This window comes from Crocuta crocuta, unplaced genomic scaffold (assembly GCF_008692635.1).
Source record: "Crocuta crocuta isolate KB4526 unplaced genomic scaffold, BGI_CrCroc_1.0 scaffold154, whole genome shotgun sequence".
Classification (NCBI taxonomy): Eukaryota; Metazoa; Chordata; class Mammalia; order Carnivora; family Hyaenidae; genus Crocuta; species Crocuta crocuta.
The window spans coordinates 3,274,611-3,292,488 of NW_027530545.1; the positions used below are offsets into that span (position 1 = coordinate 3,274,611).

The 17,878-nt window shown below is 40.6% G+C and overlaps 1 protein-coding gene across 1 annotated transcript in view; it reads right to left on the reverse strand.

The window, feature by feature from the left end:
• FMNL2 (formin like 2) overlaps nucleotides 1–17,878 on the reverse strand; it is a 311,228-nt gene that overhangs the window by 117,238 nt on the left and 176,112 nt on the right. The window contains exon 2 of the mRNA XM_077767821.1: nucleotides 13,547–13,630. Within this exon, the coding sequence (XP_077623947.1) occupies nucleotides 13,547–13,630 (84 nt within the window). The remainder of the gene's footprint in view (nucleotides 1–13,546; nucleotides 13,631–17,878) is intronic.

The window sequence follows — 17,878 nt, forward strand, 5'->3', positions numbered from 1 at the left end:
AAGGGGGTCCTATAAACCTCTCAGTTTTTCAAAACCATTTACAGCATAAATCATTTATAAAGAATTTAAAATTCTAGAATTTGTGTCAGTTTTTTTTCCACCCAGGTCTAAATTACCTCCATTAACCATTACTCTATCTTCACTGTCATTTCATGAGATTTGTTTAATCCACCACCTTCACCATTATCCTCATCCCACCTCCCTACACCCCAAACACATCCCAGTTTCCTAGATACTAACCTGAAAACTACATCTTAAAAATTAAGCTTCTGGGGCATCTGGGTGGCTCCGTCGCTTAGGCGTCTGACTTCGGCTCAGGTCATGATCTCACAGTTCTTGGGTTCGAGCCCTGCGTCGGGCTCTGTGCTGACAGCTCGCTCAGAGCCTGGAGGCTGCTTCACATTCTGTGTCTCCCTCTCTCTCTCTGACCCTCCTCTGCTCACAGTGTCTCTCCCTCTCTCTCTCAGAAATAAATAAAAAACATTTTAAAAAAAAATTTTAAATTAAGCTTCAGTTAGATATTTTATGGTTTGTCCTTAGATCTTCCATAATTTCAAATTTAACAATACATGCCCACTTTGTTTTTTTAAAAAAAATTTTTATGTCTTTATTTTGAGAGACAGAGACAGAGAAAGCCAGTGGGGGAGAGGCAGAGAGAGAAGGAGACACAGAATCTGAAGCAGGCTCCAGGCTCTGAGCTGTCAGTACCGAGCCAGACACGGGGCTCGAACCCACGGACTGTGAGATCATGACTGGAGCTGAAGTCGGACGCTTAACCGACAGAGCCACTCAGGCGCAACCCCCCCGGGTTTTTTGTTTTTTTTGTTTTTTTTTTTAATACACCTACTTTCTTTAATCAGCCTTTCTTTGCATCCTCAGATCACAAGATTAAAGGCAACAAGAGTTTCAACCTGTGATCACATGGTCAAAATTAGTTTTTTTTTTTTTTTTTTTTTCAATTAGTCATTAGATCAAGTTCTCAGACAATACCCGAACAGGTTATGCTGAGTGGGAACTAGAAGCAGGTCCTCTGAAGCCAGTCATCGTTGAGGACACTTGCTGAATGTGACAGAGATCTACAACATAGTACTCAACCTATTACAAGTGTTCACTCCACAGGCTTTTAGATGGGACTTGGCAAGTTACCCTAAAAATACAAGCCCAGTAGTTGTGTCAAAGTTCTTGTGAAGAAAACCAGTGGGGCTTTAAGGGTAACCAGCATCTCCCTAACGAAGGTATTTCTAGAACACGAAGGTGCTACTGCAAGATATGGTCTGGCCCACCAAGTGGATGTAGAATATATACAGTCTCTACCCCTAAATACAGCACTCCATTCCTTACATAACCTGAACCATATTTCTTTTTTTTTTTTAAACTTTATTTATTTTTTAGAAACAGAGACAGAACATAAGCAGGGGAGGGACAGAGAGAGAGGGAGATACAGAATCCAAAGCAGGCTCCAGGTTCTGAGCTGTCAGCACAGAGCCCAACGTGGGTGGGGCTCAAACGCATGAACCGCAAGATCATGACCTGAGCTGAAGTCAGATCCCCAACTGACTGAGCCACCCAGGCACCCCAACCTGAACCTCATTTCTAATTTGCTTTCTTCCTATCTCCCTGCACCTCAGGCACCTACAGTCTAATTAGAAATCAAAACCAATTTTCATTTCTGTATTTCAGTGAAATCATCAAAATGCTGTTTTACTACTGTAACACAGATAAAGACCCCACAGACACCTCAATTCCCCCTAATGATTTCAAAAAATAACTTCTTTTAAAACACTTATGGGGCACCTGGGTGGCTTAGTCGGTTAAGCATTCAACTCTTGATTTTACCTTGACTCATGCATGATCTCACCAACATTTGTGAATTCTAGCCCCTTGTCAGGCTCTGCGCTGACGGTGTCGAGCCTGTTTGAGATTTTCTGTCTCCCTCTCTCTCTGCCCCTCCCCCCTCCCAAAAATAAACAAACATTTAAAACTAAATAAAACACTTACTTGAAAGTTTATCAAGATCTGCCATGAATGCTACAGAGGAGTAGGAGGGAACATATGGGCTGAAAGTTCAGTTACACATTTATCCAGAATTTACTTTTAAGATGATATCTTACTCTTTTTTCAACCTTTTTTTTTTTCTGAGTCAGCATTTTATTTTCTGAAGCACTATGGTCATAGCATCTAACACATCCCTCTTCTCAGTGCATATCATTTACTTAAGGAATAGATTAATAAAAAAGAACCACGATCACACTGTGATTGGGGTCATCCACTTGCACTTGTTTCAAAAAAAAAAAAAAAAAGAAAAAGTTTTTCCAAGCCATTATGGTACTTTCTAGAATNTTTATATGTGTGAAAGCTGAACACACACATATTTCCACAGCAGAAATTATGAGTTACCACTCTGGTGTTAAAACAATGTAGTGTTTGTGTTAACCTAGTTGGAATTCTTGGCTAATACACCTTACTAAGTCACTTATTTTTTAAAAGATGGTGTCAAAGGTCAACCTCAGTCTATCCACATGCATTATTAAATTGGCTGAATGACTCTTCCATTCCTAGAATAGCATTCCCAAGTTTACAAAAGATGTTCATAAAATAAAGTTCACTTCGAACAACATAATGGAATTGTCTAAGGCAACGAAGTCATTTTAAGAGGCGCTGGGAAGAGGGTCCACAATTCCATTTGCATTACCAGGCAGGAAGGCAGGTCATATGATGTTCATTCTGGCAGAAGATAACCTAAAAGCCTGAAATCAGACTGAACCCTGGGTTTCTTACTTTGGCTGTTGATGTAGAACAGCACTTCTAACCGAGCATTTATAACAAGCTGCCAAAAAGGATTAGTTTCAAAAGGAGAAACTCACCCCCCTTCCACCTTCTATTTTCTGCCCCCCTTCCTAATCCCCATGAAATAGGCCAGCATCTTTTCTCCCCACTACAAAAAGCCTATGATAAAGAAAACCTCTGGTAGCAGAAAGATGTAAACTCGCTTCTAGGTTCAGATTCAATTTTCCACAACTCTGGAGATACTACATGTGAGGCTGCTCAACAGACAGAGAGCTGGCATCCCCTCCCCTGACTGCTTCCCCAGTGCATTAGAATCAGACACCCAGAATCAATCTTAATGGAAGGGAAACTTTGCTTTCAGGAGTTAAACTGAAAGAAACATGCCTTCTTCTTCTTTTTTAATTTGAGAGAGAGAGAGAGAGAGAGAGAGAGAGAGAGAGTGTGTGTGTGTGTGTGTGTGTGTGTGTGTGTGGAGGAGAGAAAGAGATAAAGAGAGAAACTTAGTTAAGCAGCCTCCATGCTCAGCACGAAGCCCGAAAGGGGCTCAATCCCACGACCCTGGAATCATGACCTGAGCTGAAATCAAGAATCGGACACTCAACTGACTGAGTGGCCCAGGCATCCTAAAACTTGCTTTCTTTTTAACAGGAACTAACTCAGTACCTTTCTTCAGATTTGGAGACTTTACGAAAAGGAAGACAGTCCCTTTAAAATCTCAAGCAGCAGACAGCCCAAAGGTAAAATGTTGTTTGTTTTAAATCTGGCAAAAAGACATGTCCCAACCCATAGCCAGTTCATGTCCAGCACAGAGCTGGAACTCAGAACGATTTTTATTTTATTTTGATATCAGAAACCATTCAACGCAAATGATTTTCCAGACTGAAAGTATTACATGAGGCACCTGTTTTGGGAAAACTTCAGATCCATACTCCCTCGATTTTCTCTTTGCATTCCCTTCCCTAGACCACTAAGTGCTTATTCAAGAAAACATTAATGAATACATCAAGAAAATCAAGTTTTAATACTGAATATAACCTAAGACAAGTGAAACGATCCGACTATCAAAAGTGATAACCACGGAAGAGACTAGTTTTTACTAAGCATTTTTTCCCCTTTGTGCAGATTCACCCAGCCTACATTGCTCATCCTCCTTTGCAGGTGCAGCCAATGAAGTAAGACTGTGTGATTCAGGCTACTTCCAAGGCTGCTTTGGAAAACCTCCCAGGTATGCACCTCGTTGTTTGTTCTGCCTTTGATTGGAGCCAACCTCAAAGCAAAGCTGAAGCTATATGTTGAAAACACCTTCATCTGGGTCCGTGATTAACTGTGTAGAAAGGTCAACAGTACCAACTTGGATTGTTATATGAATGACAAGATTATGTAAATCATCACATATCTTGGTATATGTAGTTGTTTGAATCGTGGCCCCCAGAAAAATAGGTCTAAGGTCCCAACCCCACATGAGTGAATGCAACTGTATTTGATAAAAGGATCTTTGCAGATGTAATAAAGTTCCTTGAAATGTGATCATCCTAGCCTACCCAGGTGGGCCCTCAATCCAGTAATAAATGTGCATAAATGACACAGCAGAGAAATAAACAAGGGGAGAAAAGATGAAGGCTGCGTAAAGATGGAGGCGGAGACTGGAGTCACGTGGCCACATGCCAAGGAATGCCTAAGAGTCACGGGAAACTGGGAGAGGTAAGGAAGGATTCTCCCCTAGAGCCTTTGGTGGGAACATGAGCCATCTGACATCTTGACTTTGGACTTCTGTCCTCCAGAACTGCAACCAAATCCTTTTCTGCTTCTTTAAGCCACAGAGTTTATAGTGCTTTGTTATGGTAGCCACATAAAGCTAACATAGCATCTTTTTGTTACTTTAACGGGACGTGAATAACAGAGTAGGCGTCTCTATCAAGTGACTTAAGTCAGAGTACTTCCTGCTTCTTTGGTAAGATACATTGTGGGGACACAAAACTGCAAAAGTAACTATCCACTCAGTAATTTTAGTTACAAATGTTTTGGTTAGTAATGATACTGGTATGCTATTTTAAAACATTTTTGTATTATAGAAAAGACAAATTACATTTATGTTACAATTCCAACAATTCAATGTAAAAGTGATAATTATAAAATCAAAGAAATTAAGTAAATTAATATTTAAAATTGACTTGGAAATATCAATATGAACTCATAATTTTTTACACATATTTTGAAGGTCTAGATACTTGAACTGAGAAGGGTATTGACCCAGCAGCCGAGAAAGTCTCAGCCTCTCATGTTCTTCCCTCCAACACCCACACTAAAAAAAAATAGGGCTCCTTAGAGAAACACCTTATTCTAGGTCCAAGGCGAGGAAGGTACAAGTTAAGCCTAAGAGATAGGTTTTATACCATGAAACAAGCTCTCAAGGTTTAACAGTCGCATCAAAAAGGTACAGGAACCAGCCTGAAAGGATTCTCAATATATCAAAGGACTGATAACACAAGCTTCAAAATAATATTGTATTGACTGACGTACACAGATTATGGAAACCCTGAGTTCACAATGATGCTCTTAACAGAAAGCCAGAGGGAACTGATTTGCCACCCTCTGAGATATCTTTTAAACTAAATCTTTACTTTGAAAAACGGCAAAGGGAAGGAAAGAATCCTAAAAATAATTATATTCCAGGGTAAACCAAAACCCAGCTGAAGGCAGGCTCCAGTTGCTGGCTTAATGTAAGAGGAAAATGAAACCATAAAATCATCTTTGTGCAACTCCTCCAGAAAGGGAAGCAATGTAAGCTATCAGCTGGTTTTACCCCCACCTGGCACAAGGCTGGGAGGTATCTAGACACGTACACAGTGCCAAAGTGACATGCCACAGATCCCTTTCGGCTCAAGGGGAAAAACACAATTATATGACAGACCAGTTTTATCTAATGTTGACACATCAGACATCACTTATCTATGATATTCTAGAAAAAGATGTTCAACATCAGTCCATCATGCCTTGACACAGGACTTCTAGTTAGTAGAAAATTCAGGTGTTCAAATATCTCTAGAAAAGTGGGTAAATGCAGAAAACAAAACACTCTACAAGACAGCTTGCCTAGTTTCTTCACTATAGGGCATCCTGTTCTAGATTTGAGGAGAATTAAAGAATTTAAACAGCCAGATGCAATGTGCGGTGGATGCTGGACTAGATTCCCATTTGGACAAACCAGAAGGAAAGAACATTATAGAAAAACTGGGAAATATGAACTGGGCAAAACATAGTCCCAAGGAATTATTCATTTTAATTGTGATGACATTACTGGCTACAAGAGAAAATTCTCAGGTTTATAAGATGCACACCATTTTTTCTAACAGGCTAAAACTACAAAACAAAATACCAAACAAAAATCCAACTAATGCAGAGCCAACAGAAAGATCACATAGAGGAAGAAGACCACGTCTCAAAATGACTAAGGACAAGTAAGGGTTTGAAAGAGAATTTTAAAAGGATTGCACAGATTGCAAAAACCCAGTCATGATTTAAAATTAGATAGCATTTCCACATACCAGCTAGGGAAATATGGCAAAAATTCAAACAATTTTAACGTCAGACAATATTAAATATAGTAAAAACATCAGTTATGCAGAGGACTGAATTAGGGGCATGGGGTGGAGAAATGGCTGTCTGCTAACCCAACAGCTGGTAAAGCCGCAATGAAGTTAGTGTGGCTAAATGTAGCATCAAAGCCTGGAACTTAGGGGACAGGGGCTGAGGGCAGATGAAGCCTGGAGTCTGGGAGCAAGGAACAGAGACAGGAGAATAAGGTAACTGCTACATCGTTATCTTTCCCTTCCTTTCTCCCCACGGTCCGCAGGCTTGTTCAAATAACTACTATGGCAGCCATCAACACCNCCGTTATCTTTCCCTTCCTTTCTCCCCACGGTCTATGCGGTCCGCAGGCTTGTTCAAATAACTACTATGGCAGCCATCAACACCCAAAAGGGCTACAACACGTTCCTGTCAATGCTGCTATTCACTGATCACCCCTCACTCCAAGGACAAGCCCTTATCATCTAGAACCTGACAGCCCACGGTAATTAACTTATCTGCACTAGTCATATTTGCTTACCTGGCAGAGAAGAGCTCTAGCTGACTTATGAACTTTTTTTTTTTTTTAAATCAGCAATATGTTGCTCTTTACTCTTTTAGGAAATTCTACTCCAGCAGAAAACTGGCTTAACTACCGATACAAGTTATCCAGCGAATAACTTTCTCATCTTCTGAAAGAAACAATATTAGGAAATAAAAATGGAGAGTTTAACAACAACTGTGTTCTTAATGATCAAATACATTCAAATGACGTGGGTTAGTTGTGTTGAAAAAAGACAAAAGTGCAACTCTGGCTGTAGTGGGTATCTCAGTGCCGCTGGCCTGACTCGCTCTGCTCTGGATGAGTGGCAGCAGGACCTTCCCTCTCCTGATCCGGCTGCCGGCCAAGCCCTGAGCGCTGAAATTCAACCTCCCTGAAGTGCTTAACACAGGAAGCTGACTCTAAGTGGGTATAATTTCCTGCCACCTCTTCACTCTCACCTTTGCTTTTGTTGTTTTTAACCTCCTTCTCTCATAACATCCATCCCATACAAGTGAAGGAAGGGGGAGACCCCATCTCTCACTAAGGCTATAATGCAAAGCTAGCGCCAGCCATTAGGGGGCAAGGTCGAGCCATGCCAAACCACCCCCCAAAAACTGCACATCTTGACCACTGGCACCGGCAAAGCCACAGGGCAATTTCGAAACAAGCCCAGGTGTGGCACCGCTAACACTTGGGGCCTGGATTACACATTCATGGAATCCACACCCATCAGCATTAGTCATCTACAATGTCCTGAATTTTTGACTAACCACTTCCACTTAATCACTAAGCAGAGCCACATTTAGGAACTAAGCCCCACTCCTCCAAAAAAATCCCCTGACAAGTCACAGGAGCTACTGACCTAAGTGCAAGTTTCACTTCCATGAACCGTGTCCAGGTGCCTAGTGTAACAGGGACTAATTCAAAGGACTCGTGGCTGGAGTTTGGAAATCAGTGTTCTTATGTCACTAATGAGCCTGGGGGGCCCAAGGGGGCATATTTAAACACCTAAAGTGACAGACTAACACAACTATGAACGTATAAGAAGGTTGATGAATTATATTCAACTCGATGGTCTTTCCCAAGCTGAATCATGATAGATGATTTCATCTGGACCCTTCCTATTTGCTTCTCCAGAAAAAAACACTGAAGTCAACACACCCGTTTGTTCAATGCCCACAGCATATAGAAAATTTGCAATCAACAGTGATGTAATTTTTGTTCACTAGTAATCCCAACATATTTTACCTTCATCTTGTTCAAAAAGATAACCTATGAAATTTTAAAACTCCTTACAAGATGTTTTTTAAGTGAAGAAATCAGTATGGAGGGAAAATGTGGCCAGAAAACATTAGATGAAGCCATGCATGAGGCTGATAAACACAACACTTACCACTAAGGTTATGTGTACTTGGTAAGGGCAGGCCACAAATTTGGCTCTGAGCAATCTAGCAGCAAAGGAAATAAAAAGGAGAAACATGACCAGTTCCGTTATTCATACTGTCCACATGACAATTTTTCATGGAACTGAAACCTGAAATCATTTCTCCATTAGCCCTCCGAGGTTCTTGGTCACGTACTTCTTTTGGAATTAAATTTCTGTAGTGCTCATTGTGCACCTTGAGCCCTTTGCCTATAACAGGTATCTTATGACAATAATGTATCTGTACTATTTGCTTACAAAGAAATAAAATTAGTATCTGGATTCCATACAATGTTTGGGGAGAAAGCATCAGGGCCAGGGAGTGTCTTATGGGTCACGTATCAGTGACAACACTATAGTCATTGTTTTAAGACTTCTAAAGTAAGACACAGGGTTTGCCGTGGTATTTTCCTGGACTGAAATCTCTAGCTATAGTTTTTGCTGACAGCACCAAACAACATGCATGCAAACCATCAAGCATATTTAAGTAACACATGGTGATAGATTCAATACAATAAATTTCCTTGAATCTTTTGAAGACAAGCTAAAGACAAAAAATGAAAATGGTCCCAGTATTTAATATCTGGGCCCCTAAGGAGAATCAGAAGCAGCAACACCATTTATGGAGCATCTATTAAATGGCAAATGGGAGTCCATGTATGTATGTATTTTACATATACTGCCTCCAGTCTTCAAAATAATTTTCAAATGTTAGTTGTGGGCCTCAAAGTGGGACTTGAACTCAGGACCCTGAGATTAAGAGTCTCATGCTCTTATTGACTGAGACAGCCAGGCGCCCTTTATTTTTTTTTTTTTTTAATTTATTTTTATTTTTGAGACAGAGAGAGGGAGAGCAAGCATGCAAGCGGGGGAGGGACAAGGCAGAGAATCCTAGGCAGGATCCACACTCAGCACAGAACCCAATTCTGCTGACAGCCAGCTCAGAGCGTGGAGCCTGCTTCAGATTCTCCCTCTCTCTCTGACCCTCCCCCGCTCACACTGTCTCTCTCAGAAATAAATAAAAACGTTAAAAAAAAAAAAAAGAGGCATACAACTTTTTTCTATTTGCAAGGCAATGCAACTATCACTACAATATAATTCCCACCACTAAGTAATCTGGTGTGCTTTCCATCACACCGAAACAAAGCAAAAACAGAAAACAAAGAAAAAAATGTGTACCCATCAACAGTCACTCCCTTCTCCCTCCTGGCTCATGGCAATGAGTAATCTATTTTCTCTATGGATTTTTCTATTCAGGACATTTTATATAAATTTTTTTTAAGATTCTATTTGTAAGTAATCTCTACACCCAACATGGGACTTGAACTCACAACCCTGAGATCAAGAGTCACACGCTCTACTGACTAAGCCAGGCTGACACCCCACCATATAAGTGGAATTTTAAAAGCAAATATATTTTGTGAGGCCATCAGGTTATGTACCACAGATAAACACAGGTTAGGTAGCAAATATAAATACCTGAGATGGTCCATGTAGGTAACAAGATAAACATTCCACCACTAAACAATATCTGACATTTACCGTATGAATAGTACACTATGAATGCTTTAAGCTCATAGTTTTTACCCCTCCCCTCACAAATATACACAGGAGAAATGGTGTTTATGTGTGTGACATACCAATGGGTTACGTGTATGTGACTAAAAACTTTCTGTTGCTACAATTTCCTAAATTACTAATGGTTAATCAAACATAGCAGTTCACCACAGTGATAATGTAGGCAGGCACGGCTTGGTACCTGAGTTAGAACTCCGTTTCTCTCTCTCTCTCTCTGTGTCTCTCTCTCTCAGGAAACCCAATGAAACTGCAAGCCAAAGAAACAGATACAACCTGTATTTTTTATTTATTGTTTAGTAGTATTCAAGTATACGAATGAGCACTTCATGAGGAAGGAAGAAAAGAGCAGTGGGTGAGCATATGACTCCCTGAATCTGCATGTTTTCCAGGCTCCTTGAATCTGCATGTTTTCCAGAATCAGACCACCTAGGCCACTTTACCACTAAACATCTATGTCATCTTCAGCAGTCATTTTTTCCTCTCTTTTCCCATCTGTCAAATAGGGATATGAATGCATACGACTGCTTTTTAAAATACAAAGCTCTTAAGAAAATCTACAGGGGCACCTGGGTGGCTAAGGTGATTACGCATTTGACTTCGGCTCACATCATCATCTCATGGTCATGAGTTGGAGCCCCGCTTTGGGAGTGCATAAGCCCTACTTTGGGCTCTACACTAAGTGTGGAGCCTGCATGAATTCTCACTCTTTCCTTCTCTCTCTCTCTCTCAAAAATAATAAAAATAAGTAAGGAAAGGGAAAAAGGAAGAAGAAAAAAAAATAGGAAAAAGAAAAAGAGAAAAAGAAAGAAAAAGAAAGGCGCCTGGGTGGCTCAGTTGGTTAAGCGTCTGACTTTGGCTCAGGTCATGATCTCATTGTATGTGGGTTCCAGTCCCACATCAGGCTCTGTGCTGACAGCTCGGAACCTGGAGCCTGCTTCAGATTCTGTGTCTCCCTCTCTCTCTGTCCCCAACTCCCAACTCCTGCCCACCCTCTGTTTTGTTCTCTCTCGAAAATAAACATTACAAAGAAAAAAGTTTTTTAAAGAAAAATTATCCTTAGGGGTGAATCTGACTTCAGCTCAGGTCACGATCTCATGGTTCGTGGGTTCAAGCCCCACACTGGGCGCCACGCTGACAGTGCAGAGACTGCTTGGGATTCTCTTTCCCTCTCTCTCTGCCCCTCCTCTGCATGCACATGCGCTCACTCTCTCCCCCTTTCTCAAAAACAAACTTTAAAAAAAAAAAAAAAGAATGAAAGTCTACTTAGTAAATCCTGGCAATAATAATTATATTTCACTCTTACTAATAAATCACCCAGGACACCTCTAAACTGATGGAGCCACTTCGGTCTGTAACTTTTTTGGCATGTGTTGAGGAAACTTCCAGAAGGAACAGACAAAACAGCGAAATTCTCCATGATGCGGCACATTAACACTTAAATGCAATGATAAGTTCAACTCTGAGAATCTGAAAACCAGAAACATCATTAGCTGGTCTGCCCCTCTCTCAGCTCCAACTCCCCTAGACCCACCATCAAACCTATGAAGCCACACTTGGTCTAAGGGAAGAGTATAGCTGTTAGAAATCTTCCAACAGCAGCAATCTGCTCTTTCTGGCTACCAGAGGCAAAAAGTAACAATTCAATAAAGCTAGAAAGGAGTAGAGCAGCCTGATGGCCAGTGAACCCGCAGGTCTGAGGAAGTGCTGAACTTCCCCACAGTGCTAACAAAACAGCCTCCGAAGTGACTTTCCTCTGCCTGTGCTATCACCACCTGTCATCCTAAAATTGTCACCACCACACACACACACACACACACACACACACACCCGTCCTCATTTGTGGGATTAATTTTCCTTTACATTAATTATCCCTATGGGGGCACCTGGGTGGCTCAATTGGTTAAGCGTCCAACTTTGGCTCAGGTCATGATCTCACAGTTTGTGGGTTCAAGCCCCGCATCGGGCTCTGTGCTGACATCTGAGAGCCTGGAACCTCTCTTTGGAGTCTGTCTGTCTGTCTGTCTGTCTGTCTGTCTGTCTCTCTCTCTCTCTCTCTCTCATCTTCTCCCTCTCAAAAATAAGTAGAACATTAAACATTTCTTTTAATTTTAATGTTGTTGTTTGCTTGTTTGTTTTTAATTTATTTCTGATAGAGAGCACCCGCGAGCAAGCGAGCAGGGGAGGGCCGGAGAGACAGGGAGATACAGAATCTGAAACAGGCTCCAGGCTCTGAGCTGGCTGTCAGAAGAGCCTGACGTGGGGCTCGAACCCATGAACAGTGAGATGATGACCTGAGCCGAAGCTGGACGTTTAACTGACTGAGCCACCCAGGTGCCCCCAAAAATTTTTTTTAAATAATAATAATTATCCCTATCATCTTTGTTCACTGTCATGGTAAAATCATTTTTCTTCATAATAACTGGTTTGGAGAATACTCATGAAAAAACTAACTCTCAAGGAAGGAGAATCCAAGTGTCAGCAAATTTTCCTCTTTTGCATCACGGTCATAAAAGCAGTAAGCTTCCTCTTCAGTTTCTATCTACTCTTGACACTCAAATACAGCATGGAAAAGAGGGGAGGGTATTTGCCATGGTTTCACTACAGTGCGAATGTAGAAGCTAAGGTGAAACCACACACAATGAACCCTCCAGAAGCTCCACGTCAACTGCAGACAGGTTATCCCCTAGGGTAGTACTTCTACCTACGGGCAATAAAAAAACCTCTTCTGCTCCTCAGATACATGCTGTGGCCACAGTAGAGACCCCAGGAAGCAGTGTTAGCACTCCCCAGAAATTTTCAGGGTGGCAGAAGGTGGGGTGAAACAACCACCCTGAAGTTCATGGCACAAAATAAAGTTAATGTAAAGAGCCTATTATCTACAGAGTGACCTTTCTAAGATTTAAATCACCTAACCCATATCAAACACTGCAACCAAATGCCAAAAAAACTACCAGTTACAATGGAACACTCCATACCATTTAAAACAATGGGGCAGAAACATATATACTGACGAATGCACCAAGAGGCAGAAAAGAGAGTGTGTACATTCATGTATTTGGGGGTTTTAGAACAAAAACATTTAAAAAGCTGCAAGGAAATACTTCAAAGGTCTTACCAGTGGACCACTAAGGTGGAGAATTTTAAGAGTACAAAGAAGCAAAATGGAGAATTTCACTTTTTTACCTCTCTCTGAAGAATCTAAATGTTATAACGGTAAAACTAAAACACCTGGAGAACTGCTGCGATCTGAAATAACTTATCAGCCTAAGCATCGTTTCTTTATAAACACTCTGCCTTCTTGCATGAATATCCATCAATGTACCTAAACAAGAAAGCCAACTAGAGGACTTGTATTATTCAAGCTGCATAAACTGCTATGTAAAACCGAAAAACAGATTTGAATTCAGTTTGGCACCTGACCAGATTTCCCAGAAAGTCTAATAATGCTTGAAAATAAAGGAGAGAATTAAAATAATGCACTAATGAAAGAGGTCACTTTCTAGCTTTACCTTTGGTCATAAGAAACAGGAAGGCAAAGAGTCACGAAACAAATCCGTGCATATCCTAGAAACAGTCTACCATATTTAGAGAGGAAATTGAGCTTTCTTCTTTTATTATTTCTTGATTAAAGCATCACTGTGTCTTACCTGATCACAAATCAGTTCCCACTTTTTCTCATTATCATACTGCCGCAGTAACCTGGCTTTGTCAGGGGGTAGGTTCATAGCATTCTGTAAAAAGAAAAGAAAAGAGATAGGTCACATTCCACATCAGGCTGCTAACGGGTAGCTAACTCACAGGCAGACCAAAGAATACTAAAGTGGGTCTTGTATGACTTCTGTACAATTCCTAGCATCTAATTAAACCAAAATGCCCCACAGAAGTCATTTAAACATCAAATCATTTTGATTAGACTAGAGACATCTGAGGTGGTCTGCTTTGAACTATCAGACTTGCATTTCATCAAACATAATGCATTATTTCTTCATTTAATAGTAGGTTCCCATTCTACTCAGTCATTGAGAATGTATGATCCCAATTTCCTTTTAAAACACTGCAGCCCCACCAGGTACACAACAGAAAACACCAAAAGGAAACTCAATGACCAGAACCACTGACAGACAACGTTTACTGTCATAGATTATTTTAAGTCAAAGAACAAATTAAAAAAAAACCCTGAAAACAGTGCAAGTGGCTTTTGTTACCTCTGGGAGATGACATGTGCTAACATTAGCAACCATGACTCTCAGGTTAGCCGTATTGTTTATGAAGCTGGGTTTGCAGTGAGAAACCGACCTGGAGCTAAAGGAGATGTCTAGACATCGGAACTCATACAGACCTCCTTCTGTCAATACAGCACACCTCCCGTAGTGTTGGTCATGGATTTGCGCCCACATTCACATGTTTTTAGTCCAATATCCCAAATGACCAATTATACACTTTTTCAAGATACTTGGCTTGGGTCTGAGGTGAGATCTTTGGCCACAGAACAGGGCAGAGTGAGAGCGCTCCAGAAGGAATTCATATCCACTCCCTTGGCCTCCCTAAAGTTTCCATGCTGTAAACTAAGCTAAATAGTCAATTAATGTCTTAGGTCTTAACTGCCTATGTATCCCCTCATAACAATGCTTTAAATCATAACTATCCCTAAATTAACAATACAGATCCTTGCCTGGGTCAGTATTTGAGTAGACAAACCCAAAGGTCTTCAACTTTTAATGCGAGAGCCCCTAGCTCTCTGAAAGATATGGCCTATAGAGAAGCAATTCAACATGCCTCAGTTACTGTCTCCTATCATTCAGTGGAATAACTCTAATAGAGGCAAGGGTGGATCAGTTACTCTGACTTAATGACAGAGAATTAACTTTGATAATTTTGACAGACACAAGTCAAGCATTTTCCTTTAAACTCAATTTAGCATCCAGAGTGGTATGCCTAAGGAAATGGTAGTTGTAGACCACCTACTAATTTGAATCCAATCCATCTGAATCTAACAACTGGTCTTCAGACCATTACAATTTGTAATTGCCCCCAAAGCTGTTAACATATACAGAAGAGTTTTGGACTTCAGAGTTTTCAATAGTACTACTAAGGATTCTCCATAAAAGTAGCAAAAATGGGGAAATGTTTTCATATCACCTATCTCCATAGAATATCTACGGGAACTAGAAAGAAAAACAACTACTTGTAGTTATTTGTAACTACAGTTTTACAATGTCAAAGAACCACTCTTGGGATAAGACAAAGGAGAATTCCATGTCTACCTTTCTGAGGGGGAACCAACGTTATTGACCATTAAATAACCAGTACCTCATTGCTTATGTGTACCCTAGAGATGGATTATTTCCTCCTAAACTGATTTTGACCCCCAAATTAATACTCTTGGGCGTAATTATGCATTAAATGAAAACAGTAAGATTATGAGGTAAGTTAAAGGAGTTTTTCTGAGTCCTTATTAATCTCTTGAGATATAAAGGGGATAAGAAAAAGAATGTCTGAACTCCTCTAAAGTGTCAGGCACTGTATGAAGCACTTCACATAATCTCATAAAAATCTTTGTAACAAGCTTATTAGATACACTTCTCCCCAATTTATATATGGGAAAGTAGACTTGAGAGAACTTGGTTAACTTGCTCGAAGTTGTACAGCTTTGCAAGAGCACAACAAAACCTAAATTTGGTCTGTTAGACTCCCCAAAATAAGCAGTAAAAATGCATCTTTTTTTTCTTTTTAAGCAAGGCAAAATAGTAGTAATTGACTTTCCATTAGTACTCTACCAGACACTCAAGTAGAATCAACTTGCAAACACTGCTGCAGGAGTTAGAGGCAGGCCCTGCTACTACTACCTTTCTATCCAAATCAACTTTTATTTCAATTAAAGTCTTTCACTCAACAAGTGTTTCTGAAGCACCATCCTTATGCAAGCTCTCTACTACATGGCTCACTGGGGAACCAAAGAGATATGGTCCCCACCAAGCCTCACAGTATGGTAGGGGAGATACAAATGAAAGGAATTCATCTTCGTAAACTTCGTGAAGTCCTGACAGAGATTATAGAGGGCAACTTTAGAATGGACCATCTGAAAAGATCCCCTAGGAAAAAGTAACAATTTAACTAAAAATGAGAAGGATGGAGCTAGGTCAAGAGTAGACAACAGCATACTGGGGAAAGGAAATGGGGAAAAGGTGCTAAGCCAGGTAACTGCTTGGCACGTCAAAAAGCCACAAGATAGTCCTTGTAAGTGGAGAGAAGGTAAGAGACTGAATGAGGAAAAGATGAAGCTGGTGAGCTAAATTAAGGCTGTATCATGCCCAGCCACGTAGGCCAGGACAAATACCTTTTATTTTAGCCAAGCCATTGAAGACTCATAAGGAGAAGACAACATAAGCAAGTTACATTTCACAAAGATTATCCTACATGTATGTGGAGAACTGATTAGAAACAGCCAAAGTGGAAGCAGAGGCCAGTAGTTCAAGTGCATGATTATGGCTTGGACACGCCAATGACACAAATGAAGTGGACAGATGTCGAAAATATTAACTGAAATTGTCTGATTAGATTTAAGCGCTAAGGGAAGATGTCACAAATTAATACTACGCTTCTGCCCTGAGTCACCATGTAAATGGTCCATCCATTTAAAGAAAGGAGCATACCATAAAAGGCAGCACAGTTCTGGAGGAGGTGGTGAGCTATGCAACTTCTAAGTGACCCCTTTTAGGTCGGAGATAGCTGTAAGAAATCCTGAAGAATAGTCAAGCAAGCAAGTAAACACATGAATCTGAAGGTCAAGAAGTCGTCTCTATCTTTCTGAATGGGAAGAGTCATAATAAGTGTTTTTGAGCTTGCTGGCTAGTCACTGTCTGGAAAAGATGCTCAGCGTCAACAAACCCAAACGAGTACTGCACTTGATCATCATTCACCAGGCATCTGAAACAACCTCTTCCACGGGTCAGCCCTCAGAACTGCTCAGGCATACAGTGCACATCTTAATAATTCTACAGGGACCAAGTAGCAGCAGCTCTATTCAAAAGCAGGCACTCCACAGAGGCCTGGCTAGAGTCCAGGATGTTGTGATTAGCTGGTAAGAACTGCCCTTAAAACTTTTTTAGAATGAACTCATTACTTTTGTATTGCACAAGGCAGGACTCCAGAGTTCAAGCTAAACATTTGGACAACTCTACCTCATCTATACTTTGTGTTATCTGTGACATGGGACTCTCTTCTCCTTCCTTTCATCCATCGGTCCATCCAGTATTTACTGGGCTTTGACTATGGGCCAGAATATGTGCACTATAGGAATAGAAGAGATTTTAATCATGAAGTTGCTGCACTCAAGTACATGCCAAACATCCAATGAAGACATAAGATATTTGAGTTGAAAAGTTTAGTGGATGTTAATTATTTCTTAAGTGTACAAGTTCCTAGCTAAAATAAATTAGAGCATCCACGAACATTCTTTTTGTAGGGAAATGTCACTTTCCTTCCTTTCAACCAGCCAAACTTTTAAGAATCAGCTCAAATATCATGTATCATTAGAACCTTCCCCCAACAATTCCAAGACAACATACCCTCTCGGGCTCCAACGGCCTGGTACACATGTCCCCATTATAGCAACTCACACACTCTAATAATCTGTTTGCCAACCTAAATTCCCCATTGGACTCAGTGCTTCAAGGACAATTTCTTCCATTAATCCCCAGTGTCTAGCACAGAATATAGCAGAGTAAGCACTATGCAGGTTGCTAATAAATGAAATGCAACGTAACTCAGTAACACTGTTCAGTCTGAAAATATCTTCACTGACATAGGATTTGTGTTTCAGCCATTTAAGTCTATACACTAAAGAGTGCTTCTGTTTATTATGAAACCTCAATGATAATGTCTATTACTCGTTAGTAATTATCTTCCAAACAAGAATTCGTGGGGGGAAAACAATCTTCAAGGTCAACTTCAGCAACAATTCCCTAAAAAGAAAAGTG